Raw genomic sequence first — 27,175 nt, 5'->3', positions numbered from 1 at the left:
CATAGTAGAATTTTTAAAAAGATGATTGCACATAAAACAGCAAATCTATTATGTACAACTTGTTATTCCTGTTAAATATATAATAAAGTTATTGTGTACATTTCTTTTTTTCCTCTTTTTTCTTCCTCCTCTCAACTCTAGAGATGGCTATCATTAGATGTAAATGTGTGTGTGTAATCATTCTTTACATATCATATACATATATATACACATATATACATACACACATATTAATCAGTTCTTTCTCTGGATACAGATAGTGTCTTCCTTCATAGGTCCTTTGTAGTTAATTTGGGTACTTATTATTGAGGTTTGAGTCAGGAGAGCTGGTTCAAGTGTAAAAGAATTGGGGCCGCTAGGTGGCGCAGTGGATAGAGCTCTGGCCTTGGATTCAGGAAGACCTGAGTTCAAATCCAGCCTCAGACATATAACACTTACTAGCTGTGTGACCCTGGGCAAGTCACTTAACCCCATTGCCTATCTAAAAAAAAAGTGTAAAAGAATTCACTTAGACTTCTGTAGCCATTGGTGACAAGTTCAGGGTGGACCCCAATGGGTCTACCTGAAATGATGAGGAATAGATGTGCGGGTCCTAGTGTCCTGAAAGAATTCACTTGGACATTCTCCAAGTTAACGAAAGGCATTTATTGGAGTGATGCGCCCAGGCAGGCCTGCTGCATGTGAGGCAGAGTCCCAGTGAGTTCTCTTCCACGTGGGAGGCAGAGCATAGGCTTCAGGCCCTGCTCCCTGAGTGGCCCCTGCTTTCCTGTAGGAGGCACAGGTGGTTAGCCAGGTCAAAGGAATGGTTTAAATACAATTTTGTGGAATGGGGGAAGGGGACAAGAGAATGGGAGGAGCAAGTGTGGCTCCAAATGTCTGGGATATCAGGTAGTCTGGAGGGGAAGTTGTTCTGGAATTGAGGGTTCTTTGTGAAAGCACACAAACAAGTCCCCAGATGGGGGCTTCAGTGTGTAGTCTTCTTTGATCACTTCTCTGGCTGGTCACATCCTGCTCCATCTGCCTTAAGCACTCTTTTTTACCTGTCATTCCCCCTTCAAGAAATATCTACCCAAATGCTGTTGGGAGAGGGACAAAGGTCTCTTCTTCTGGAGCTACTTCCTGCTGGGACAGGGTGTAGAGTGGGGGTGGGGAGGGTAGTAAAATGAGGCTGAAGCAGCATCCAGGGATGAGGAACAGGTATCCTTATTGCAAGACCATCTGCAGGTGGATAGTCAATAGTCTAGAAGACACACATCTAACAAGCACATGCAGGGCCCAAATAGAAGTGATGTCAGAAAAGAGGAAAACAAAGAAAGAAACCAAGACCCCATGATGCTGTTATTTACTTTTGACATACAGGATTGTCTGATCTTACTTCCTCAAAAGTTTCCACTGATTCCAATTCCTTTAGGAGGATCAGATGCTATTGAAGATCCAACTCTATACACGTAAATATAAGTAATAACACTTTTTCAGGTAGAAGCTTTCCACCTTGAGTTCAATAGTTATACAAATGAATTTACTTACAAGAAACTGACTTTACCCCAATATCATAAAAGACTTGGGAGGATACCTAATTAATTAATTCCAAAGCAATGCAGTCTAGGCTTTGTTTTTTTTTAATAATTGTATTTAGATAGTGTAATAATTCTCAATTTTTTTTCTCCTCAATTTATTTTCAAGGACAGTTGGTTTTTCATTTTTTCTGTGAGATACCTTACATTTTCTTCTATTTTTTCAGCCTTTTTATTTTGTTTTAATATTTCTGGTTATCTTGTGAATAAACGGCTTTGATTTGGTCCATTAAAATTTTCAGGAGTTTATTGCTTAGGCAAAAATTTGAAGTACCTTTTGTGCCAAGCAGTTAATTGCCTTTCCAATTCTTTCTTCCGTAGCTCTCATTTCTTTCCCAATTTTTTCCTCAAGCATTCTCATTTAATTTATTAAAAGATTTTAAACCAAAAATTCTTGCATCATCTCTTGCAGGAATTCTAGTTGAGTTTGTGCCCAAGCTATGTTTTCCTCTGTGGAATTGCTTGTAGATGTTTTGGAGTCATTTTCTTCTGTTTTGTGTCTTGAGCATCCCTGCCATCATAATAACCCCATCATAATATGGTGGGGTTCTTTTTCTGTTTGTCTGTTCTGCTAGCCTAATTCCTGACTTGGACTTGATGTTAAGGCTAGCCTCTAGAGAGCATTTCTGAAGAGAAGATCTAGACTGATCCTGTTGTTGCTTTCTTAGAATATTAAATATTCTGTTATTCCAGGATCTCAGAGGTAGGCTGGGGACCTGTGAGCTTTCAGTGCTACTGAAGTGGTACAGGCAGAGTCTGCTGCCCCTGCTGTTCTGAGCTCTGTAAATTCCTGACCTGGGTCTCAGTTGGACTTGGCCCCTATTAGCCATTTAGGAAGTTCTGCTGGTTCAGAGTGACAGAAATGCAGGCTCGCCTTTTGTGTGGGATTCCTGCCCTGGAATACTACCTCTGTAGGCTGGCTTAGATGCTAGACCTAAGATCCTGTTCTGCCCTTGGGGGGCTGAGCCAAACTTCTGCTGCTTGCTTCTTGATATACCTAGCCTAGCACCACCCTATTTGAGAATTCCACCCCCTGATGCAGTCCACTCAGTTGTCTCAGTCTACCCTGAATCTGTGACCCAGAAAGCTGGCACCTGCCGCTGTCACAGGGCCTCAGTATGGGACCTTCTCTTATCCTAGTGCACAGCCTCTTTCCAAGCGTCAGTGTGCTCTGCATGCCTGTGTGCTGCTCCTGCCCTGACCCTGTCCCCACTGATCAAAGATGTCTCCCTATGCCAACATAGGCTGGACAAAGGACTCAGCTGTGACTTTTTCTGTATTTCTCCATCAGGATTTGATCTGGTGCTTTTTCTGTGTCTCTTTGGAGTCTGTAGATGGGAATTCAAATAACTACAATTCTTCCTGGTATTCTGCCATCTTGGCTCTTCTTTACCCATGATCTTTCAAAGACTACTTACAGCAGAGGGGCTCAGCAATCACAACTGTATATTCTTTCAGTGTCCTAGGCTTTTTTAATCTTTTCTTTTCAGTCCAAAAATCATTCTGTAGCAGAGGAAGAAAGAAAGAAGCTAAATAAACATTGTTTATTTAGTCTGCCTTCTATACAGTCTGCCTTCTTTCTGTTGTTATTATAGTCATATGCACCCTGAGCTGTGGTCCCATTGTTTTGATCCTCCACTTTTCCCTAGTGTAGCTTTCAAAAAACAGTTGTTGTCTATAGTTTTCCTTGCCAGACTTGGTTCATTTTGAGCATTTTAGCATTCTCAGAGTTTTTCCATTGTTTGGATGTCTTTTCTAAAACCCTGAGTTTTTTAATTAAAAACTTTTTTCAATTAAAAATCCTTTTTTTCCCTTCCTCCCACTTTCCCCCATTTAAAAAGAAGAAAAAGAAAAACCCTTGTAATAGATAAGAGTAGTTTTGCACCTTGACCAGAACTGAAAAAATTTTCTCATTCTGTCTCCCCCCAAGTCTTGGTATCTCTGTATCGGGAGGTAGGTGCTATACCTTATTATTGCTTCTCCAGTAATCATGGTTATTCATTACATTGATCAGAGTTCTTAAGTCTTCACTAGCAATGAAGAGGGAATTAAAACAATAATTAGGAACTGTTTTGCCCAACTATAAGCCGATAAATTTGACAATCTTAGTGAAATGAATGAATATTTACGAAAATATAAATCGCCCAGATTAACAGAAGAAATACAATATTTAAATAACCCCATCTCAGAAAAAGAAATTGAACAAGCCATCAGTTGTTAGCAGCACAAAGTCTTACCACAAATTTCACAAAGCCATTGTTTGAACCAGGTAGAACTTTTATTAACAACCTGGCCAGACTGGGTGTTCGCTTGTGGACGCATACGTCAGACAGATAACATACTTTTGTATTCCCTATTCCTGATTCGAATTTCCCTCCCCTGTTTCCCCTATTGGCTGGGTACTATAGAGGTTACAGCCTATCCTAAGCGCCTAATTTCCCCTCATGAGTCTGCACCCCTGATTATATCTCCCATTCCCCACAGTTTGGGGACCCAGTCCTGCATCCATTTTTGCCTTTACTTGGAAACACCTCTTTTGATGTTAATCTATACCTAACCTCAGAACTGATTTTCAACCAGTTAGTCTATTCACCTACCAATAGTGTTTTCTTATTCTAATTTATGGCTTCCTTTGTTCAACTTCCATCTAACCCTTAGATTGCACTTTAGGTTTCAGGTGACTTTTGTGGAAATGAAAACTACCTATTTTGCACATCAATGAACTCCCTAGGAAAAAATCTCCAGGGCCAGATGGATTTACAGGTGAATTCTATCAAACATTTAAAGAATAATTAATTCCAGGGGTTAGGAGCCAAGATGGTGGAGTGAAAGCAGTGACTTGCTTGAGCTCTCTCGCAAACCCCTCCAAATACTCATAAAAAATGGCTCTAAACAAATTCTGAAGCAGCAGAACCCACAAAAAGACAGAGTGAAACAAATTTCCAGCCCAAGACAACCTGGATGATTGATCAGAAAGGTGTATCGCACCGGGCTGGGAGCGCAGCGCAGCGCGGCGTGGGCATGCAGGCCGCAGCAAACCTGCAGCAGGCCTCAGAGGACTGAATCGTGGGCACCTGTGGAGGTTTCCAGACTCCTCAATCCAGGAATGCCAAAGACAACTTAGAAGGTCAGTGGGAAAAGTCTGTTTCTGTCGGTTGAGAAAGGAAGGCGGGGGTTTCAGCTCCATTCCCCAAGTGTGGCTGGGGGGGGGGGCAGCTGCTTCCTGAGCTTCTGGCCCACAGACTGAGGGGGAATCCAGTGGCTGATCAGAGAGGGATCACAGGGATCTCTTTGCCAGTGCTGAGGCAGGAATCTCTTGCTTTGCCCGTGTTTGGATCTGGGCCACAGTTCTGGGCAGTGGTGCTGGGGTGAGGAGGAGCACTGGCATGGTGGAGCTTGTAGTGGCTGTGGAGAGGAACCCCTCCTCACAGTTACAGGACAGAAAGGAGTACTTGTGTCAGGCCAGGAAAGGAGTAACACCTCACCCCTTATCATATCGCCTTGGAAGAACTGAAAATTTACAGGTCTCTACAAGTATCTCTGAAAACAGCTGTACAAACTCCCCAAAGCTTGGGACAGTACATTCTCCGCATTGGAAGCAGATTCACACCTTTAACAAAGAGTTTAAAACTCAAGTAATTGGCCGGAATCATGAGCAAGCAGTGCAAAAAGACTCAGACTATATTATCTTACTTTGGTGAAAAGAAGATCAAAATATACAACCAGAAGAAGACAACAAAGTCAAAGCTCCTACATCCAAAGCCTCCAAGAAAAATATGAATCAGTCCCAGGCCTTGGAAGAGCTCAAAAGGGATTTGAGAAGCAAGTAAGGAAAGGAGGAAAAACTGAGAGTGATGCAAGAAAATCATGAAAAACAAGTCAACAGCTTGCTAAAGGAGACCCAAAAAATACTGAAGAAAATAACACCTTAAAAATAGCCTAACCCAAATGGCAAAAGAGGTCCAAAAAGCCAATGAGGAGAAAATGCCCTAAAAAGAAAAATTGGCCAAATGGAAAAGGAAGTCCAAAAGCTTACTGAAGAAAATACTTCCTTAAAAATTAGAATAGAGCAATTGGAAGCTAGTGACTTTATGAGAAATCAAGACACTGTAAAACAAATCCAAAAGAATGAAAAATTAGAAAACAATGTGAAATATCTCATTGGAAAAACAACTGACCTGGAAAATAGATCCAGGAGAGAGAATTTAAAAATTATTGGACTATCTGAAAGCCATGATCAAAAAAAGAGCCTAGACATCATCTTTCAAGAAATTATCAAGGAAAACTGCCCTGATATATTAGAACCAGAGGGCAAAATAGAAATTGAAAGAATCCACAGATCTCCTCCTGAAAGAGATCCCCAAAGGAAAACTCCTAGGAATATTGTAGCCAAATTCCAGAGTTCCCAGGTCAAGGAGAAAATATTACAAGTTGCCAGAAGGAAACAATTCAAGTACTGTGGAAACACAATCAGGATAACACAAGATTTAGCAGCTTCTACATTAAAGGACCACAGGGCATGGAATATAATATTCCGGAGGGCAAAGGAGATAGGATTACAACCAAGAATCACCTACCCAGCAAAACTGAGTATAATCCTTCAGGGGAAAAAATGGTCATTCAGTGAAATAGAGGACTTTCAAGCATTCTTGATGAAAAGACCAGAGCTGAATAGAAAATTTGACTTTCAAATACAGGACTCAAGTGGAACATGAAGAGGTAAACAGGAAAGAGAAATCATAAGAGACTTATTAAGATTGAACTGTTTACATTCCTGCATGGAAAGATGATATTTATAACTCATGAGACCTTTGTCAGTATTAGGGTAGTTGGAGGGAAAAAATTATATGTATGTATATGTAGATAGATAGATAGAGGGCACAGGGTGAGTTGAAGATTAAAGGGTCATATCTGGAGAATAAAATTAAGGGATGAGAGAGGATTATACTCAGAGAAGAAGAAAGGGAGAGGTAGAATGGGGTAAATTATCTCACAAAAAAAATAGAAAAGAAAATCTCTTACAGTGGAAGGGGAAACGGGAGAAGGTGAGAGGGAATGAGTGAATCTTATTCTCATAGGATTTGGCTTAAGGAGGGAATAACATACACATTCAGTTGGGTATAGAAATCCGTCTTACCCTACAGGAAAATAGGGGGAGAAGGGGACAAGAGAGCAGGGCGATGATAGAGAGGAGGGCAGATTGGGAAAGGGGGTAATCAAAAGTAAATACTTCTGAGGAGGGACAGGGTTAAAAGAAAGAACAGAATAAATGGGAGGGCAGGATAGGATTAAGCGAAATATGTTCGTTTTTCACAACATGTCTACTATAGATGTGTTTTGCATAACTGCACATGTACAACCTATATTGAGTTGCTTGCCTTTTCAATGAGGGTGGGTGGGGAGGGAGGAAGAGAGAAAATTTGAAACCTAAAGTTTTAAAAACATATGTTTAAAAAAAATGTTTTCACATGCTACTGGGAAATAAGAAATATAGGAAATGGGGTACAGAAGTCTATCTCCCCCTACAGGAAAATAGAAGGGGGGGAAGAGATAGAAGAGAGGACAGACTAGGGGAAGGGATATTCAGAATGCCTGCCATCGTGGGGCGGGGGGAGGAGGAGATGGGGTGAAAATCTGGAACTCAAAAACTTGTGGAAGTGAATGTTGACAACTAAAAATAAATAATTTTATATATGTTTAAAAAAAAGTGGGTTAATAGGGTTCATTTGCAATGACTCTCGCTGGGAGCCTTTTTTGAGGGGGAAATGGGTAATAATATTTATTATTTATTAATAGGTGCTGATCTCTTTCTTCTCAGGTAATTTGAGAGCTCCCCTTCCTTGATAATATTTTTATTATTTATTAGGGAAGGGACTGCCAACTCCTTTATCTTTAATCAATCCAACAGACATACAAATTTGCTTTGGCTTTGCCACATTGACCACTATTGGACATTTGTATTTCTTTCCTTTGATTGCCATGCACTTCTGTATATGGGGTATCCTAGAGTGTGAGGTTCATGGAGTGTTCAGGGATGAGTAGCACCTCTAGTGGGAGGGCTTGCGGAGCCCTTTTCAGGCCTGCTCATCTGTCTTTGGTGTTCACCTTTGACCCAACTCTTACTTGTGGCTCCAAGAAGTTGTAGTATGAACAGCAGCTGCATCCCAGTAAAACTGTCTTGGCAGATGGGCTAAACCAGGTTGAGGGTAACTGAGGGGTCTCAAACCCCTTGATGAGTTGGGGGGTGTCTACTCCAAGCATGTGAAGACTTCCCCTGGTAGAATGGGTGAATGAGAACAATTTGTTCCAATGACCATAAAAGTTACTGAAGCAGGCACTGTGGAGTGCTTAGAGCTTGGTCAGACATCAGATGCCAAGGTCATCCACTGCAACCTGGGCCATCTCTAGTCATCTTGATTTTTGTCTTCACTGGATTTCGATGACGTTGGAGGAGAGAGCGAGGTTGATGACTGTGCAACTCTGCCTCACCTAAATAAAATAATAAAATCGAATAAAAGGAAAAGAAAAGCAAAAAAAAAAAGAATAATTAATTCCAATACTATATAGACTATTTGGGGAAATAGGCGAAGGAGTGTTACCAAATTCTTTTTATGATACAAATATGATGCTGATACCTAAACCTGGAAGAGTCAAAACAGAGAAAGAAAATTATAGACCAATTTCCCTAATGAATATAGATGCAAATTTTTTAAATAAAATATTAGCAAAAAGATTACAGCAACTTATCACGAGAATAATATGTTATAAGCAGATAGGATATATACCAGGAATGTAAGGTTGGTTCAATATTAGGAAAATTATCAGCATAATTGTTCATGTCAACAACAAAACTAACAGAAACCACATGATTATTTCAATAGATGCAGAAAAAGCTTTTGACAGAGTTCTTAAGTCTTTCACAGTTGTTTGTCTTTACAGTATTGTTGTTTACTCAGCTTCATTTCCTACAAATCTCCCCAGGTCTTTCTGAAACCATCTTTAGCTCTGCCTGCCTGCCTGCCTGCCTGTCTGTCTGTCTGTCTGTCTCTTTTTTTCTTTCTTTCCTTTGCTTCCTACCTTCCTTCCTTCCTTTCTTCCTTCCTACCTTCCTTACTACTTTCTTTCCTTTTTTCCTTCCTTTCTTGGATCACACAGCTAATAAGTGTCAAGTGTCCCTATTTGAACTCAGGTCCACCTGACTCCAGGGCCAGGGCTCAATCCACTGCGCCACCTAGCTGCCCCTTTTAGTCATTTCTTAGGTATGGCACAATAGTATTCCATCACATCCATCTACCATAATTTGTTCAGCCATTTCCCAATTGATGAGCAGCTCCTTCGTTTCCATTTCTTTGCTACTACCAAAAAAAAAAGCTGCTCTAAATATTCTTGCACATATGGAGGATACTTTTTGTTTTTGTTTGGTGTCTTTAGAGACATAGGCTGAAAAGTGGTATTATTGAATCAAAGCATTTGCATAGTTGAGTACCCTTAAGGGCATAGTTCCAAATTGCTTTCTGGAATGGCTGGATTAATTCAGAGATTGACCAACAATGCATTGCTGTCCCTAGCTCCTCCAACATTTGTCATTTTGCTTTTTGTTTTTTGGTCACTTTTGCCAGTTACAGCATTTCTCTAATATGAAGTGATTTTGGAGCAAAAATCAATTTCTTTATGATTCCTTTTGTATTTTTTTTTCTTATCAAACTTGTTTCTTTTTATGACTTCAGAATCTCTTTCTTGAGAGGTTTTAAAAAAATTATAGTCCATGGAATCCTAACTATTCTTATTCTATTTGAAATCTACTCTCCCAAAATCTAGACTGTGGTCAGACTCTGTATCCCTGGTTTTTCTCCCTTCTCTGTCACAAATATGATGGAATGATCACATTGAATGATCTTTCATGGTTCCCATGTTTCTACCCCTGCACCAGTTTTTTTTTTCTTTTTGTAGAGATTCAAATCCAGAATAGAACTTCATTGTTTTGCATTGTTTTTTTGTTTTCTGACACAGTACATGCTTAATGAATGTTTGAAGAATCATTAAGGCAAGTCAGGAAATTATTAGCTACTCTGCTTTTGGTCAAGAGAGCACCGGTAAATGTCCAGGTAATTTTAAGTACCCCGATAGTGCCACATTTTAAATCCTTGCCAGACTTGGAATGTGTTTCCTGAATTCCTCATATATTTCATTCTTCCTTCCTAAGTAGTCTCTGGTATACTTTGATGACAGCATTGTTTTTGTTTCTACTTCCGTGGATCCTTACCCAATTAAATGCCTTTTACTGTACTTCCCATTAAGTCTTGTCCTGAATTTTCTGGTATAAATAGATTTCCTTAAGATATAGAGTGTTCCAAAAGTTTAGTGCAGTTTTCAGCTATTAAAGATTTTTGACTTTTGGGATACCCTGCACTAAAATTTTTGGGGTACTTTGTCAGTACCCCAGATTTCATTTCTCCACTCACCACTTCTTTCCCCCCTTTTTTTTAACCAACCCATCCTTTTTACTTTTGATTTAAATACACACTTCCAAAACCATATACTAGCCATGGGTCTCATCCCTCAAGCCTCAGTGAGATTTGCCTCTTTAGTGTCCCTTTCTTTAACTCAGAGATCCCAGTGCAAGTCAGATAAAAGAGAACTAATTGGTCCCTTTCACAGATTAAAATATTGTCAGCTTTCTCTGGTTTTACGTTCATTCTCCTTTAGAAAGAAAATATGGCAAACAGGAAAATCCAAACCAGTACAATTCTGTGAGAAGAAAATAGATGTTTGTTTTTTGGTTCAAAATGGGGTGTGTGTGTGTGTTTATTAATGCCTTTTGTTTTTTCATCACAGTCATTTCCAGTTGTGTCTGTCCTTCCTTCCACAATTCCTCATGAGTCTTTACTTGAGCCTTTTTTTTTTGTTTTTAGTGGGGAGAGACAACTAAGCAAAACCTACTGACACAATGATTTATTTGACTGTGTATACAGTATTAAATAAAGGAGTTTTACCATAAATATTTACTAGAGGTAGGCCTCCCACTTTTACCACTTAATACTCTTGTGTAAATAACATAATTATAGCCTCTTGGTGAATATTGTTTACATTATAAAGTGTTTTTTGAAGACTGGTGTTAATGTTTGCATTTCTCAAGGAAGTGCAGGTGGTGAGATATGCCAGACTTCTGTAGCTGCTTTTAAATAGTGAATTGCATTCTGATCTAAAAAGAAGCACATATGTGCTTCTGAGTGAGAAATGGGGGATGGAGGAGTGTGCCACAGGTGATGAGTATGAATGAATGAATGAATGAATGAATGAACAAAGCATTTATTAAGCGCTTACTATGTGCAAAGCACTGGAGATACAGGTAAAGTTAGACAGTTCCCACTTCCAAAGAACTCAGCCCTCCCTCCTAATGAGTCTGAAGGCTATCCAATATTTCATACCTCTTCCCTACCCCTCTATGAAGAAGGAAGTGGTTCATCATTTGTTCTCTGGAACCTAGATTAGTCATCTGTGTAATCAGATTTCTTCTAGTGTTTTCATTTATATTACCACAGTTGTGAATGTATTTCTCTTTTTCTGCTCTCTTCACTCTGTCAGATGACTCTTTCTGCATCTATTTGTATGTTTATTATATTTGTTTTTTCTTATTATGTAAGAATATTCCATTACATTAATATATCACAGTTTTTGACACCTACTTTGTTCCTACTTTTTTTTTCTGCCACAGAAATCGTGATTTTGATGTATATTGGGGTTATCTGTCTTTGACCTCTTTGAAGTTTATACCCATTGTGGGAGGTCAAAGGACATAGAACCTTGTAGTAACTTTTCTCACATAATTCCACATTGTTTTCCAGCATAGTTGGCCCAATTCACAGCTCCATCCAAAGTATAGTAGTACTAAGCATGTGACAAGTGCTTAGTAAATGTTTGTTTCCTGAATGTGCAGTGATAATATTATCTTGACCCTCACCATTCCAATCATACAGAGTAGTGATGGAGTTTTTCTGCGGTAGGAGGCAGGTCCTCACCATGAGAGAGTCAAAAATGCTAGTTTTTGTTTTTGTTTTAGCTTTTTATAAACAGTCTTTTGGAGTGACAGGATAGAACAGGGAATCACTGCTGCTGACCCTGGGATTGAAAATCAGTTATCTTCTGTGGTTGATTGAGGGGAAAACCAACTTACCATCAATTATCAGTGATGAATCTAATATCCAGGATATACAGGAAACTCATATGAATATTTAAAACTGAAAGCCATTCCCAATAGATAAGCATGGGAAAACTTAAATGAACCAGTGCAAATGAAGGAAGCAGAAACAGGAAAATAATATTCACAATTACTACAACAATGTACATGGAAATAATAACATCAACGAAACAGATGAAACTAGATACTGTGGAACTATGGTGACTAAACTTGATCTTAAAGAGGTGCTATGAGTACGCACCCCCTTTCCCTTCTTTGCAGAAGAGGTGTACTATGGGTTTGGAATGATACACTTCAGACTTGGTTGATGATTTCTTTAATTTTTCCTGAACTGAATTTTTCCCTCTTTTTTAAATATACATATATACATACATATATATATATATATATATATATATATATATATATATATATATATATAGTTATTATTATTACATCTAATACACATACACAGGATTGGTAGGGAGGTCATTCTGGGAAATGAGTGATGTAAAAACAGAGACTATAAAATTTTTTTCAAAAGAAAAAATAAAATAATATAGGGTAGTAGGGCAAATAAGAAAAGAGCTCCTCTCGTGAGCTGTAATGGAAAGAGCACTGCCCTGGGAGTCAGAAGACCTGGGTTCTAGTCCCATCTCTCTGGGGGAATGGAAGAGGAATAAGCATTTATTAATGCCTCCTATGTGCCAGGCACTGTGCTAAGCACTTTACAAATATTATCTCATTTGATTTTTGCCACATAGTTTTGGGTAACATCTGTGAGTCCGCTTTACAGGGTTGTTGTAATGATTAAGTAACTTAGCCAAGTGCTTCAGTATTTTATTTCAGAGATCTCAGTTAGCCTGTTCTCTAGGAATAAAGCCCCTGAGTCCAGAAGTGGGGTAGGGAAGGGGCTAGTTCTGCCAGTGTTGGCTATTCATGGTAGGGTTGGGGGTGGCTAGAGAATACTGTACTGCCTCAGGTGTAAGGGCTAAAGCTAACAGATTGCTTTTTAGGACTGTGAAGGCCCAACCATGGCTTTTGAAAAAATTTTTTTTAATTTATTATTATTTTTTTTAGGCAGTTGGGGTTAAGTGACTTGCCCAGGGTGACACAGCTAGAAAAGGCCAAGTGTTTGGTGCGAGGCCAGATTTGAACTCAGGTCCTCCTGACTTCAGGGCTGGTGCTCTATCCATTACGCCACCTAGCTGCCCCTCGTGGCTTTTTTTTTTAACTGGGGAGTAGTACTCCTCCCTCTTCTCTAGAGTGCCAGGAACCTGAAGCCTGCCTTGCTTACTCCAAGATGGTGGGAAGAAAATTCATATTCCGAAGCACCCTGAGTGGTATAATGGATGGAATGCTAAATTTGGAGAGAAGACCTGAGTTTGAATTCCCCCTCAAACACTTACTAGCTGCCTGACTTCATCAGACACTTAGCCTTTTTCTAGCCTCAGTTTCCTCATGTGTAAAATGTGCATAATAATACACTCTCTCTGCCCCAAGAAGTGGTGTCTATTCTTTCTCCTTTGACAGCCCATTTACTTCTCCGGCTTCTCCTCCACTTCAGTCTAGCCTTTCCTGATACCCTATTTGTTAGCACTCTCTCCTTCCTCAAACTACCTTGTATTTATTCATTTCTTTGTATAAGTATTGTATCCTCCCATCAGGGAAAGTACAGTTTTTGAGATCAGGGACTATTTTTCTCTTGTTTTTGTGTCCCCAGTGCCTTTCACACAGCAGGTGCTTCATACATGCTCGTGGACTTTAATTGGATTGACTGGCACCTTAAATTCGTCATGTTTAAAACCAGGCTCCTTTTTCTTTCCTTTGACTTTACTGTGGTGCATTTCCCACCTGGTGGCACTCCTCTGGACTTCACCAGTGCTCTCCTTAATTTAATCCTGCAAGACCCCACCCACCCTGAAACTCATGCCCTCAGTATGGCCCCAGGGGCTGCTACTTCCCTCTCACTGGAGAGGTTGGATGGAGAGCTTCACATTCTCCCTGAGCCCCTCCCCTTCAGGTTCCTTTCATTTGTTGTCTCTCCCATTAGACTGTAAGTTCCTTCAATGCTATCTTTTGCTTTTCTTTATTTCCTTTGTTACCCCAGCCTTTTAGCACAGTGTGGGACACATAGTAAGTATTTAATAAATGTTTATTGATCAAATGGTGCCTTCAATCACTAGTTTCCCTTACTGCTTGTCTTTGATTCTGTCTTTTATTCTTCTCTCTCTCTCATTGTCACATCCAGACAGGTATCATTTTCCACATCTGCAATATCCCTTTCATTTGTCTCCTTTTCATTTATCCAAAGTACCTCCACCTTAGTTCACTTATTAGTTATTATTATTTTGATTTCTTGGTTATTGTTACTTCCAGCTTGTACATCTAGCTATGGCAGTAGCCATCTGGCAGAGTTTCTTGCCTTTACTTCCCCACCCCATCCTTTGTGTACCTGACAGAATAATACTTTTTATGCATCTATGTGATCATATTATTCTTCTCTTCAGAAATCTTTTGCCTTTTGCCTCCAAATTAATGTGTCTTTGCCTGACATTTAGGACCTTCCACAAAATGGTGCAATTGTCCCTTTAAGAAAAAGTTTTATTAATGTTCTTTTCTGGCCTTTTTTTTTTACCTCACTGTCACTTCTTACTTTCCTAAATAGAGTATTCACTTTATCAGATATATGTATAGTCAAGAAAAATAGTATCAACAAGTTGGCCACCTCTTCAGAGGGAGGCATGCTTCATGATCAGTCTTCTGTGGTTATGATTGATGCCTGTATAGATTAGAGTTAGGAAGTCTTGTTTTCATTACATACTTACGGTCTTCATATAACTTGTTCTCTTGATTCTCCTTAGTTTTCTGTGTATCAATTCATACATGTTGTCTGAAGTTTCTTTGAATTCTTCACATTCATGCTTTCCTTTAGCACAATAATATTCCGTTATGTTCTGATAACATAATTTGTTGCCAGTTAGTGGGTACCTACTTCATTTCCAGTTTTTGCTACTGCAAAGAAATATTTTAATATATTATATTTTTTGTATATTGGGTTTTTCTCTCTGTCTCTTACCTCCTTGGTGTGACTAATTGGTGATATTACTGGTCAAAGGTCATAACCAAATGTTATATTAGTGAGTCTGTCTTCCCCAGCCCCTCCACCATTTCTTGGTTTTATCTTTGCCAGTCTCACAAATGTGAAGTAAGAAACTTCAGTATTTGCATTTCCTTTTTTGGTTATTTAGAATATCCTTCATGTGAAATGTTGAAATCTTGTATTTCTTTTTTGAAAACCATTCATATTCTTTGACCCATTTCCCATTGGAGAATATTCCTTGTTCTCATATATGTACATATATGTATCATTTCTTTTGGATAGGATGGAGGCATAGGGACTATATTTGTGATCACAATGGCAAAGGGAACTACTGGTAGAGGAAATTATCTACTAATGAAATTATGTACTATACCTTCTCTGCAATTTTTAGTCTTAGAGAGTTGTCTAGAGCAGGGCTTCTTAAACTTTTTCCCCACTCATGACCCCTTTTCACCTGAGAAATTTTTACCTGAGCCTGGGTATATAGATATAAAAGATACATATCAAACATTTACTGATAATAAATCATAAAGAAATTTATTTTAAAACAATTCTTTGGTATACATATAATTTTACCATTTGTTAAAGATGAAAGCAAATCTGCATATTAATGAGATGGATGTGCTTTTTTACTTTTACATAAAGAATTAAATCTTGGCAGAATATTTGATACTCCAGGACATAGGACACTGTCAGTATTTTTCAGAGATGATCGGTATTTTGACTTTATAATCATCAGTGCAGAGAACGCTACTTCGCATATGTTCAGAGCCATTTCAGAAATTGTTGGAAATTCTTGAATTTCTTGAAAATCCCAAGCCAAAATTTATCTAAAGATTTTGTATGTACAGTAAAAACACTGCATTTCATAACATACAGTAGTCTTGAATCTGAGCTGAGGTGCTTCTGGCAGCATTCATTGGTGTGTGGTATGACAGCATGCACAGCACAAAGGGTGCATATTGTGTGTTTAGAACCAAGGCTGCAGTGAAGGTGCATGATACAACATAGACACTGCCAGAAACATCTCAGATTCATTCCGCATTTGATTTGGAATTAATTTTTGGTCGTTGGATGTTAGAAACCTTTTACGGTTGCCAAATTTTTCATGACCCCCACATTCAGTTATATGACATATGGGGTCATGACCCACAGTTTAAGAAGCACTGGTGTAGCGCACGAAGAGGTGCTGAGAAGTGACTTGTCCATAGTCACACCAACTGGAAGTGTCCGAGTTAGAACTCAAACTCAAGTCTTTCTGGCTCCAAGGCTGGTCTGTCCACTATGCCATGCTTCCTCTTTATTTCTGGGATATCAGACCTTTATTGTTCAGTCATGTCCAACTCTAGGTGACCTCACGGACTTTGTCCATGAGATTTTCCTGGCAAAGATACTGAAGTGCTTTGTCATTTTCTCCTCCAGTGTGTCCCCATTTTTACACATGAGGAACTGAGGCAAATAGGGTTAAATAGACTTGCCAGCTAGTAAGTGTCTGAGGCTGGATTTGAACTCAGATCTTCCTGACTCCAGGCCCAGTGCTCTATCCATTGCACCATCCAGCTATCAGACCTTTATTTTATTTATTTGAAACTGCTCTCTTCAAAGTTACTAACAGTCTCTTAGTTGCCACATCTGACAGCCTTTTCTCAGTTTTCATTCTCCTGGACTTCTTTGCAGTCTTTGACATGTTGATCACTCCTCCTTGACACTCTCTTCTCTCTAGTCTTGGTGGGCCCCCTCACCGAGCTTTGTCAGTCCACTAAGAGACGAGGTCTTCCTAGTACCAGTCTAGTTCCTCTGGAAAAAAGTTGGCCTTTTTTGAATCACCAGGTTGGCTTCGAAGCATTTAAAATGTTTCTGCCATAGAGACTGTTGAACATCTTCCACGTTATCAATGACTGTCTATGTTGGTGAAGGGAATAGAGGGAATAACTATACCCAAACAGTCACTGACTTCTGAAGCATAGAAGTGAGGACCTTGGGGCAAGAACCTTATCTTATCTAAACATTGTCTCAGGAGCCCCCCTCACTGCAGCCCCTAGCATATGCTCTGCCCACACAACTAGAAGTGTGTTGGTTAAGTGAAAAAAGGACGTGGCAAATTTTAAAAAGCCGCTTAAATGTGAGTGGTTGTTCACAAATCAGAGAGATCTGCATGTAGTGATCTAGGAGGGACTTATTATTTAATTAGTGCTCTGTCTTGATGCCTCACGTATATCAGTTCTGTGGGCTCATGAGTATGTATGGTGACAAGATTCTGTTTGCTATGGACAGCTGTTACTCTAACCATCTCCAGGGTGGCATTACTCCATTGGTCTCATCTTTTCTGTTTAACCAAAAACTCCGTGAAGACTGAATATAAGCAGTTTTCAGACCCTGTGTCCCATCTAGGACAGTCCTCCACAGCCTAGTGTATTTAATACTGCCGTTGCTGCTACAACTTCTCCAATAAGAATCTCACTTTGTGGTTAAGATGCAAGACAAAGAGAGCCTATTCTGTGTCTTCTATCATTTCAGGAAAGCACCAAGGGTTGAGATTTACTTCACAGATTACAAACAAGATACATTTTCCATTTGGAGTTTGGCTCTCATCTCTGCTTCTTGCTACTTGTATGATCTTACATTACCTGTCTGGACTAGATAATCTCCAAGAACCATTTCAGCTCCAAATCCAACGTTTTTAACCAACCTCAGGAAGTTACTAAAGGTCAACCAGGATGTGTGTAGATAATTTGAAAGTTCTTGGGGGAAAATTATAATATGTTATTAATAAATAATTATACAATCATTTATATATAAATGCTAATAAAATAGTAATATCTATTATATTTTATTATGCATTATATAGTTATTATATATTAATATTATAATAATAAGCAAACCTGTATTTAAAAGGCTAAAAATGTATGTTTTCTGTCTTAACTGAATTGGTTTTAGGGTATACTTTCAGCTTTTAACACATTCCTTTTTTTTCCCCTTTTTTTAAAACACATTTCAGTTACTGAAGAGGTACATAATGTTAATAATTTCCTATTAGAAGGGCTGTCTCCATCATTTATTATCCAGCTTAACTTTTTCCCATCCTTATAAAGAATCTGTCTTTGACATGCATTCATCTCTCAAGGTCCCATGTTTCCCTGTTAAAAATCCTTTGTATTTTCAAAGGATAACTCTTCCTAATGCTGTGATTCAGTGCAAAGCCTATATATGCACTTTGGTGATTTTCTTTAACTTTGTGAGAGATTGTACTGTGCCTACTTTCTTGCCATCTAACTTCATAATAAATATAATAAAGGATGCACCTGACTTTCTTTACCTTCCCATCCACAAGAGTTGAATCAGCCCTTCAGGCTGTGTTCATATAATGGAACAGTGGCCCAGATTTTTAAAGGAAAGGGGAGAGAACAAGAATTAATTAAATGCCTTACTGTGTGCCAGGCACTATGCTAAGTGCTTTAAAAATATCTCTTTTGAATGTTGGAAAATCCTGGTTCTTGCCCCAGCTCTGCTATTTACTGGGCTATCTGACTTGGGATAAGTCATTTTACTTTTATAAGTCTTTTCCCCATCTGTAACAATACGTGCCCACAGAGCTGTAATGAGGCTCCTTTGAAATGATGTTTATGAAAACTCTTTGGTAGCTGTGAAGTCCTGTAATATTTAGCTGTGAAGCCCTGTAATGTGTGTGTTCTCCTTTTCCTGTTGCTACTCTCTCCCTCGGTACTGTGGCCAGGGGCTCACCTTTGAAATCTTGAGGCTTTTCCAGCCTAGCATCTTAATGTACAATTCCTAGAACAGCTACATTCCAGAAGCCACTTTGGGACTGAAAAATGACTGAAATGCAGATGCTTCCCATATCTGTATATCCAACCCTAATCTGTCTTCTAAGCACCAGTCACATCACCAACTAGGCGGATGGAGAGTGGAAAGGAATAAACATTTACGTGGAGCCTACTATTTGCTAAACACCCTGCTAAGCGCTTTACAAATATTATCTCATTTGATCCCCGTAACAATCCTGGGAGAGAGGTGAAATTATCATTCCCATTTTACAGATGAGGAAACTGAGGCAAACAGGTTAAATGATTTGCCCAGGGTTACATACCTAATAAGTGTTGAGGCTGGATTTGAACTCGGGTCTTCCTGACTCCAGTGTTCTGGAGTATCTACCATGTCACCTGGCTGTCCCAATTGTCATTTGAACAGTCATGCTGGAGGTTTCAAACTGGTTATCCCATGAGCATCTAAAACCTTTCATCTGACCACTGAATAATCACATGATATAACTTTGTACTTGCTTCCATGGCTAAGAAAAGAAATTGACTTGTTTAGGGGAGAATTAGTTGGCCCTCAAACCTTTCAAGGGCTACGATGACAATGGCCACAGTAATAGGGAACTGAAGAGGAAAGAAGATTTGGTGCTGTGACATCCCTTCTGTACTTTTTTTTTGTTTATCTGTCTTTTTTATTTTTCTTCCCGTTCTCCCTCCCCATAGAATGTATTAAAGAAGAGAGACCAGGTCCAAGGAGAATATGAAGCAAAGTTGGAAGCCGTTGCTTTGAAAAAGGAAGAGCGCCCCAAGGTGAGTCTGACCTCCTTGAGGAGAGCATGTAGCCCTTAAGGGAAAGAACAATTTGAGTTTTTCAGACCCAGTGATTTTTGGTGGCAATATGAAAATCCTTTTTCGCTTGTAGAAATACCTGCCTAGAAATACCAAGAGGGTTAGTCACGGCTGGGCTTAGCCTCTGAATGCTCCTGGCTGTTGTTCCCAGTCCTCCCCAACACTTTTGGTGCCTAGCTCTCAACTCCTTCAGCCTTAGCTTCAGCAGGTCCGTCCTCTGGGTTCTTTTAACAGCCTCTAGTCACTGCAGTAAGGTTATGTGTATTAGGCAGAGAGGCAGACAAGTCCCACTGAATACGTGGATTATTCCTCAGAGTCAAGAAAAACATCTTCTGCACATTTTGTTTGGCGGTGGTGTTTGCAGAGGGATGCTTTACCTTTAAAAAAAAAATAGACAGCTGGATGGGCATCTGTTTCACAGAAACTCACCAGAACATTTGCTGCTGGCCTTCATTTCTCACAATGGCTGCTCTCTAGTGACGTACCAGTCCTAGTGTTCCCTAAGTGTGTTACTTTACATTGGTATAGGATTTCTTATTTTTTAATCTCTTTTGATCGTCACACAAACCATTATACGGTAAGCAAATTCAATACAGTCTTTTAAAAAGGTGTGTGTGTGTGTGAGACACGAAGGTGAGGCAGAGTATCCCAGTGTTTCAGTGCCGTGATAATAGTGATTGAGCGCCCCCTGGTGTTGAATTTTTGCACCACAGTTCTTTTGTCATCCCCATAGCCATCGCAACCAGTTTTTAGCAGGGTTGTATATGATTTAATAAATGTGCTGTGGAATGACAGTGGATGAGGAAGTGTGCTAAGACAGGGGTTCTCAGTCCTCAGCCAGGGAACTTAAAAAAATTGATAACTATTTCGATATAATTGGTTTCTTTAGTAATCCTGTGTATTTAATTTTATATATTTTAAAACATCCTGAGAAGTGGTCCATAGGCTTTACCAGACTACCAGAGGGGTCCAGGACATAAAAAAGGTTAAGAACCTTGCTTTAAGGCATCAGCATTTTGTCAGCTGTGAGGTTACAAGGGGAAAGCATGCTGATGAAGACAATAGTAACCATGAATGTCACACTAGGCTTCTCTGTGATGCTATGGGTAACTTAATGCCATCTGGGAACTCTTTGCCATTCCTTCAACAATCTAGCAATTAACATTGCCTCAGACTATTTTTATGATAAGGAATGAAGTGTCAGTAAAACCAATGTCAGTCAAAACCCAAACCTCAGACTGTTTTTGTGAGATGAGATGAAATGCCAATAAAGCCCTTCGAATAACCTGGTTTTGAATCTGAGAATCATCTAACTTAAGATTATAGCAGAGCCTTACCCATCAGAGAGGCAAGTGCACAACTCTGGCATATCAAGAGTGTTTTCCTGTTTCTTAGAAAGCCAGTGTAAGTGTCTTAAAAACTTTCAGGGTTGCTGCTCTGCAGACTTTGGTTTAACCATTGGTTATCAAATGAAACATTAAAAGCTAAACATGTTTCATCGCTTGCTTCAAAAAAAGCCCTAAAGTCCAAATTATATACTTTTGTATGTTGTAATCAATTACCATGTATTTACTAAGGCTGCGTTATGTGTCAGGCACTGTGCTTACTGCTGAAGATATGAAGACAGAAATAAAAGAGGGAAAAGTCCCTTCCCTTGAGGAGCTTATAGGGAGATGACATATAAACATATCAGCATAATACAGAATCTGGGCAGAATGAATACAAGGTAGGGGAGGGACATCACTAGCATCTGAGAAGTTCAGAAAAGACTTCATTTAGAAGGTGGCAGTTGAACTGAGTGTGGAAGGAAACCAGGTAAGAAGCACGGGTGAAGAGGCTGCATTTCAGGCAGGAGGGTAGCCACTACGAAGCACGGTGATGGGAGATTGTGTGGTGTGGATGAAGAATAGGAAGTAGGCCAGTATGGCTAGGCCTCAAAATTCATAGAGGGAAGTCATGTGCAAGAAGACTAGGAAGGTCTTCCTGGTTGTGATGGGCCTTAAATGCCAAACAGAGGAGTTTCTGTTTGTTCTTATAGGGGAAAGGCTGGAGTTTTATTTTATTCTTAAGAAGTAGGAGGATATGCTCAGATATGCTTCTTAGGAAAAATCACTTTTGTGGCTGTGTGGTGGATGGGTTATAGTTGGCAAAGATGTGAGTTAGGAAGACCAAATAGGAGGTGTTTACAATAAATGGTTCAGGTAACAGGTGATGAGAATTTAAATAAACCAAGGTTCTGGCTGTGTGAGTGAAGAGAAGGGGATGCATGCAAGAGATATTGTGAACATAGGAAACCACAAGGTTTAGCAACTAATCCAAGAGTAAGGGGTGATAATATTTTGGATGTAGAATTTTAGATGCCCATGGGATATCCAGTTTGAAATGTCCAGTATGACTGCCCAGTAGGACAGCCAGGTGACATGATGGGGAGAACACTGGAGTCAGGAAGACCTGAGTTCAAATCCATTTTCGGACACTGACTAGTTGTGTGATCCTGGGCAAATCACTTCACCTCTGTTTGTCTCAGTTTCCTCATCTGTAAAATGGGAGTGATAATAATAGCACTTAACCTCCCGGGTTGTTATGAGATATGAAGATCAAATAGATAATATTTGGAAAGTGTTTAGCATAGTATCTAGCACATAATAGGCTCTATATAAATGTTTATTGCTTCCCTCTTTCCACCCTCCCAGCTGGTGATATGGGACTGGTGTTCAGAAGACTAGGGTTGGATATACAGATCTGGGAGTCACCTTTATTTCAATCATTTTTAGTTATGTCCAACTCTTTGTGAACCTGTTTAGGGTTGTCTTGGGAAAGACACTGAAGTCCTTTGCCATTTCTTTCTCCAGCTCATTTTATAGATGAGGAAACTGAGGCAAACAGGGTGAAGTGACGTGCTCATGGTCACACCGCTAGTTTGAGGCCAGATTTGAACTCAGAAAGATTAATCTTCCTGACCCCAGGCCCAGCACTCTATCTACCGTGCCACCTAGTTGCCCCTGAATTGTCTGCATAGAGATGATAATTGAACCCACGAAGTCACCAAGTGAAAAATTACAGAGAGAGAAGATAAGAGGACCAGGACAGAGCCTTGGGAGACATCCACAGTTAGTGGGTGTGACTTGGATGATAGCCCTAGCAAAACAGACTGAGAAGAATTTATCAAGTACGTAGGAAAAGCGCCAAGAGAGAACAGGGTGACAGAGATCTATAAGAAAGGGAACGTCCGGGAGGAGAAGGAGACAGTGTCACGAGCTGCTGAGAGGCCAAGAAGGATGAGGACTAAGACGAGGCCATCAGATACGGCCGTCTAAAGGTCAGAGTATTTTCAGTTGAGTGATGGAGTCAGAAGCCAGATTGCCAGGTTCTAGAAGAGACTGAGAGCAGGGGAAGGGGAAATACTAAACGGAGACAGCTTTTGGCCGGTAGAATCTGGTGGAGGTTTTTTGTTTGTTTTATTTTTGTTTGTTTTTCAAGGTAGAGAGACTGAGCATATTTACAGATAACAGCTAAGGAATAAACGGGAAGTTGAACTGATTCCTGCATGGAGAGATGATATTTGTAACTCAGGAAACCTTTCTCAGTATTAGGGTATATGGAGGGAATGTGTATATAGCCAGAGGGCACAGGGTGAATTGAATATGAAGGGATGATATCTAAAAAATAAAATTAAGGGTGAGAGAGGATTGTACTGGGAGAAGGAGAAAAGGAGAGGTAGAATGAGATAAATTATCTCACATAAAAGAGGCAAAGGAAAAGCGTTTACCGTGGAGAGGAAGAGGGGCGTGGTGAGAGGGAGTGAATGGATCTTACTCCCGTCAGATTTGGCTTAAGGAGGGAATAACATACACGTTCAATTGGGTGTGGAAATCTATCCTACCCTACAGGAAAATAGGAGGGAAGGGGATAAGAGCTGGGGGATGATAGAGAGGAGGGCAGATCGGAAAGGGCGTAATCAGAAGCAAACACTTATGAGGAGGGACAGGGTGAAAGGAGAGTATAGAATAAATAGAGGATGGGATAGGATGGAGGGAAATATAATCTTTTATAACGTGACTATTATTGAAGTGTTTTGTGTGACTACACTTGTTTAACCTACATCAGATTGCTTGCATCCTCAGTGAGGAAGGAAGGGAGAGAATTTGGAACTCAAAATTTTAAAAATGAATGTTAAAAATTGTTTTTACATGCAACTGGGAAATAAGATACACAGGCAACGGGGTATAGAAATCTATCCTGCCCTACAGGAAAATGAAAGGGAAGGGGATAAGAGAAGGGAAGTGAGTGATAGAAGAGAGGGGCAGATTGGGGGAAGGGCTATTCAAAATGCATGCCCTCTTGGGATGGAGGGAGGGGAGAAATGGGGAGAAAATTTGGAACTCAAAATCTTGTGGAAGTGAATGTTGAAAACTAAAAGTAAATTAATTTAAAAAAAGATGTGAACAGGGAAGGATTTAAGATTAGAGAGAAGTGGAAGATGAAAGGAGATGGGGCCCAAAGGTGTGTGTAGAAGAGCTACTCTTGGTTCTACTTCCAGGAGCCAACATGGCAGAGTAAGAAGTAAGTTGCTCTCACCCTCCTTTATTAACCTCTGAAAGCCCAGAAAATATCACCCCAGGAGAAACCCTGGAACAGCTGAAATAACAGAAAGACGGAGTTCAGCAGTCCTGTAGCCCAGGAAGCTTGAGGGATTAACAGGAAAGGCCCCTTTTGCCCTAGGGGACAGGGAGTGGTACAGAACGGGAGACATCCCAGCAAGCTAGCGGAAAGCCCCACCTCAGCATACCAGGGGAAGATCCTGAACCCCAGGTGGTGGAGCGGGCAAGCACCAACACCAGGACACCCGAGTACCTCAGTAGGAGAAGGGAACCAGTGAAAAACCAGCTTGGAAAACCACCATGTGCCACAGTGTTCTCCAGCAGCCAAGTCTCCTGGTGCCTCAGCAAAACTCTGGGAAGCACAACAGTAAGAGGGAAAGCCCCGAGGCAGAGAAACATTCATCTGCACAGAGCCAAAGAATGCAAAAGGCGTAAGTGAGCAGGCAACCTCCAAGGGCTAGACTGTCCACCCATACCCCTAGACTCCAGTGTTGCTGATTCCAGCCCAACACTAGATAAGCTGCCAGAACCCTACACCCTCCCACTACCAACATCGGAGGCCCCAGCACACAAAGCCAGTGACCAGGCCCTGGGCTGCCAGCACAAGAAGCTTGGATCAGTGGCCCCTGCTCCCCAGCAGGAGAGCAATAAGTAAACACTATGAGCAAAAAGAAACATACCACATAGACTGTCATTATGGGGACAGTGAAGATCAAGGCAGAAATTCTGAAGAGGACAACAATGTCAAAAAACCCACATCTGAAACCTCAAAAGGGAATATGAACTGATCTGAAGCCCAAAAAGCCTTCTTGGAAGAACTCAAGAAGGATTTTAAAAGTCAAATAAGAGAGATAGAAGAAAAATTTGGAAATTAAATGAGAGGTATGCAGGAGAGAGTCAGTAGCTTGGAAAAGGAAGGACAAAAATTAACTGTAGAAACAAGTCCTTAAAAAATACAGTTGGCCAGCTGGAAAAAAAAAAGTACACTGAAGAAAACAACTCCTTAAAAAGCAGAATTGGCCAAATGGAAAAGGAGACACAAAAACTCACTGAGGAGAAGAACTCCTTAAAAAATAAAATGAGCCAAATGGAAAAGGAGGTGCAAAATCTAATAGAAGAAAACAATTTGTTAAAAATTAGAATTAGGCAAGTAGAAGCTCATAACTCTATGAGAGAGCGAGAATCAGTCAAACAGAAACAAAGACTGAAAAAAATAGATGAAAACAGAAAATACCTCATTGGCAGAACAGCTGACCTGGAAAATAGATCCAGAAGAGAGAATTTAAAAATTACTGGTCTACCCACATGTACAAAAATATTTATAGCAGCTCTTTTTGTGGTGGCAAAGAATTGGAAATTGAGAGGATGCCCATCAATTGGGGAACAGCTGAGCAAGTTGTGGTATATGAATGTAATGGAATACTATTGTTCTATAAGAAATGATGAACAGGCTGACTTCAGAAAAACCTGGGAAGACTTATATGGTCTGATGCAGAGTGAAGTGAGAAGAACTGGGAAAACACAGTAACAGCCATGTTGTGCAATGACTAATACTGATAAACTTAACCCTTCTCAACAATACGAGGATCTAAGACATCTTTGCTATCCACAAAGAAGAAAGAACTATGAAGTTTAAATACAGATTGAAGCATACTATTTGCAATTTTTTTTCTTCTGTTGTGTTTTGTTTCCTCTTTCTGGTGGTTCCTCCTATTGGTTCTAATTCTTACTTACAATATCACTAATGTGAAAATATGTTTAATAGGAATGTATATGTATCATCTATATCAGATTGCATGCCATCTTGGGGAGGGGGGTGGGGAGAGAAGGGGAGAAAAATTTAAAATTTATAAGCTTATGGAAGTGATTGTTGATAATTCAAAATATATTAATTTAAAAAAAGAAGGAAAAAAATTATTAGTCTACCTGAAAAATCACAATGAAAAAAAGAGCCCGGACAGCATCTTTCAGGAAATCATAAAGGAAAACTGCCCTGAGGTCCTAGAACCAGAGGGTAAAATAGCCATAGAAAGAATCTACTGATCACCTCCTGAAATAGATGCCAAATTGAAAATGCCAAGGAATATCATAGCCAAATTCCAAAATTACTGAATCAAAGAGAAAATACTGCAAGCAGCCAGAAAGAAACAATTTAAATATCATGGAACGACAGTCAGGATTACACAAGACCTTGCAGCTTCTTACATTAAAGATCATAAGGCGTGGAATACAATATTCCATAAGGCAAAGGAGGTTGGATTACAACCAAGAATAAACTACCAAGCGAAAATGAGCATAATCTTTCAGGGGAGGACATGGACATTCACCAAAATAGGGGACTTCCAAACCTTCCTGATAAAAAGTCCAGAGCTCAGCAGAAAATTGGATCTTCAAATAGAAGACTCAAGAGAGACATAAAAAGGTAAACAGGACAGAAAAAATAACAACAACAAGAGTTAGCCTTGGAGAGAAGGACCCCCTTTCCATCAGAAAGTGGAACAAAAGAGGATATAGTAGGGGATGAGGTCCAGGATTGGGAGATGAGAAGGGGAAAAGCAGGAACTCACTGTAAAATGGCCTCTGTTCTCTCGATAATGTATGAGGGCAGGACTTCAGCTGAGAGAGTGGAGGGAGGCAGGTGTGAGGAGAGAAGTTTGGAACAGCTGTTGAGGTGATTGGATTAGAGAATCAATTAAGAAAGAATAAAAGGATTGCCTTGCTGCAGTGAGGACCCAGTTGTTAACATAAATTCGTAGTAAATCCATTCAGCCTGGTTGTATGACTTCCTCCAGCTCCATTCAGCAGCACATGAGTAAGAATGGAGGAGTGATCCAGGGTGGGGAAAAATAATAACTATGACTAGTCTTTATATAATGTCTACTATGTGTCAGACAATGTGCTAAGCATTTGACAAATACTATTTTATCTGATCCTCACAACAACCCTGGGAGTTAGGTACTATTCTTATCCCCATTTTATAGGTAAGAAAGCTGAGGCAAATAGAGATCAAGTGACTTGCCCAAGGTCACGCAGCTAGTAAGTGTCTGAGGCCAAATTTTAGCTCAGGTCTTCCTGATTCCAGGTTGGGCACTCTATTC

At 39.9% G+C, this 27,175-nt stretch overlaps 1 protein-coding gene across 1 annotated transcript in view; it reads left to right on the top strand.

Annotated features, from left to right (window-relative positions):
- SNX30 (sorting nexin family member 30) overlaps nt 1–27,175 on the top strand; it is a 190,196-nt gene that overhangs the window by 143,298 nt on the left and 19,723 nt on the right. Inside the window, exon 7 of the mRNA XM_020972423.2 lies at nt 19,351–19,437. Coding sequence (XP_020828082.1) covers nt 19,351–19,437 — 87 coding nt within the window. The remainder of the gene's footprint in view (nt 1–19,350; nt 19,438–27,175) is intronic.

This window comes from Phascolarctos cinereus, unplaced genomic scaffold (genome assembly GCF_003287225.1).
Source record: "Phascolarctos cinereus isolate Bilbo 61053 unplaced genomic scaffold, phaCin_HiC Scaffold_4;HRSCAF=312, whole genome shotgun sequence".
NCBI lineage: Eukaryota > Metazoa > Chordata > Mammalia > Diprotodontia > Phascolarctidae > Phascolarctos > Phascolarctos cinereus.
The sequence above is the reverse complement of the archived record's forward strand: the minus strand, read 5'-3'. Positions and strand labels throughout refer to the sequence as shown.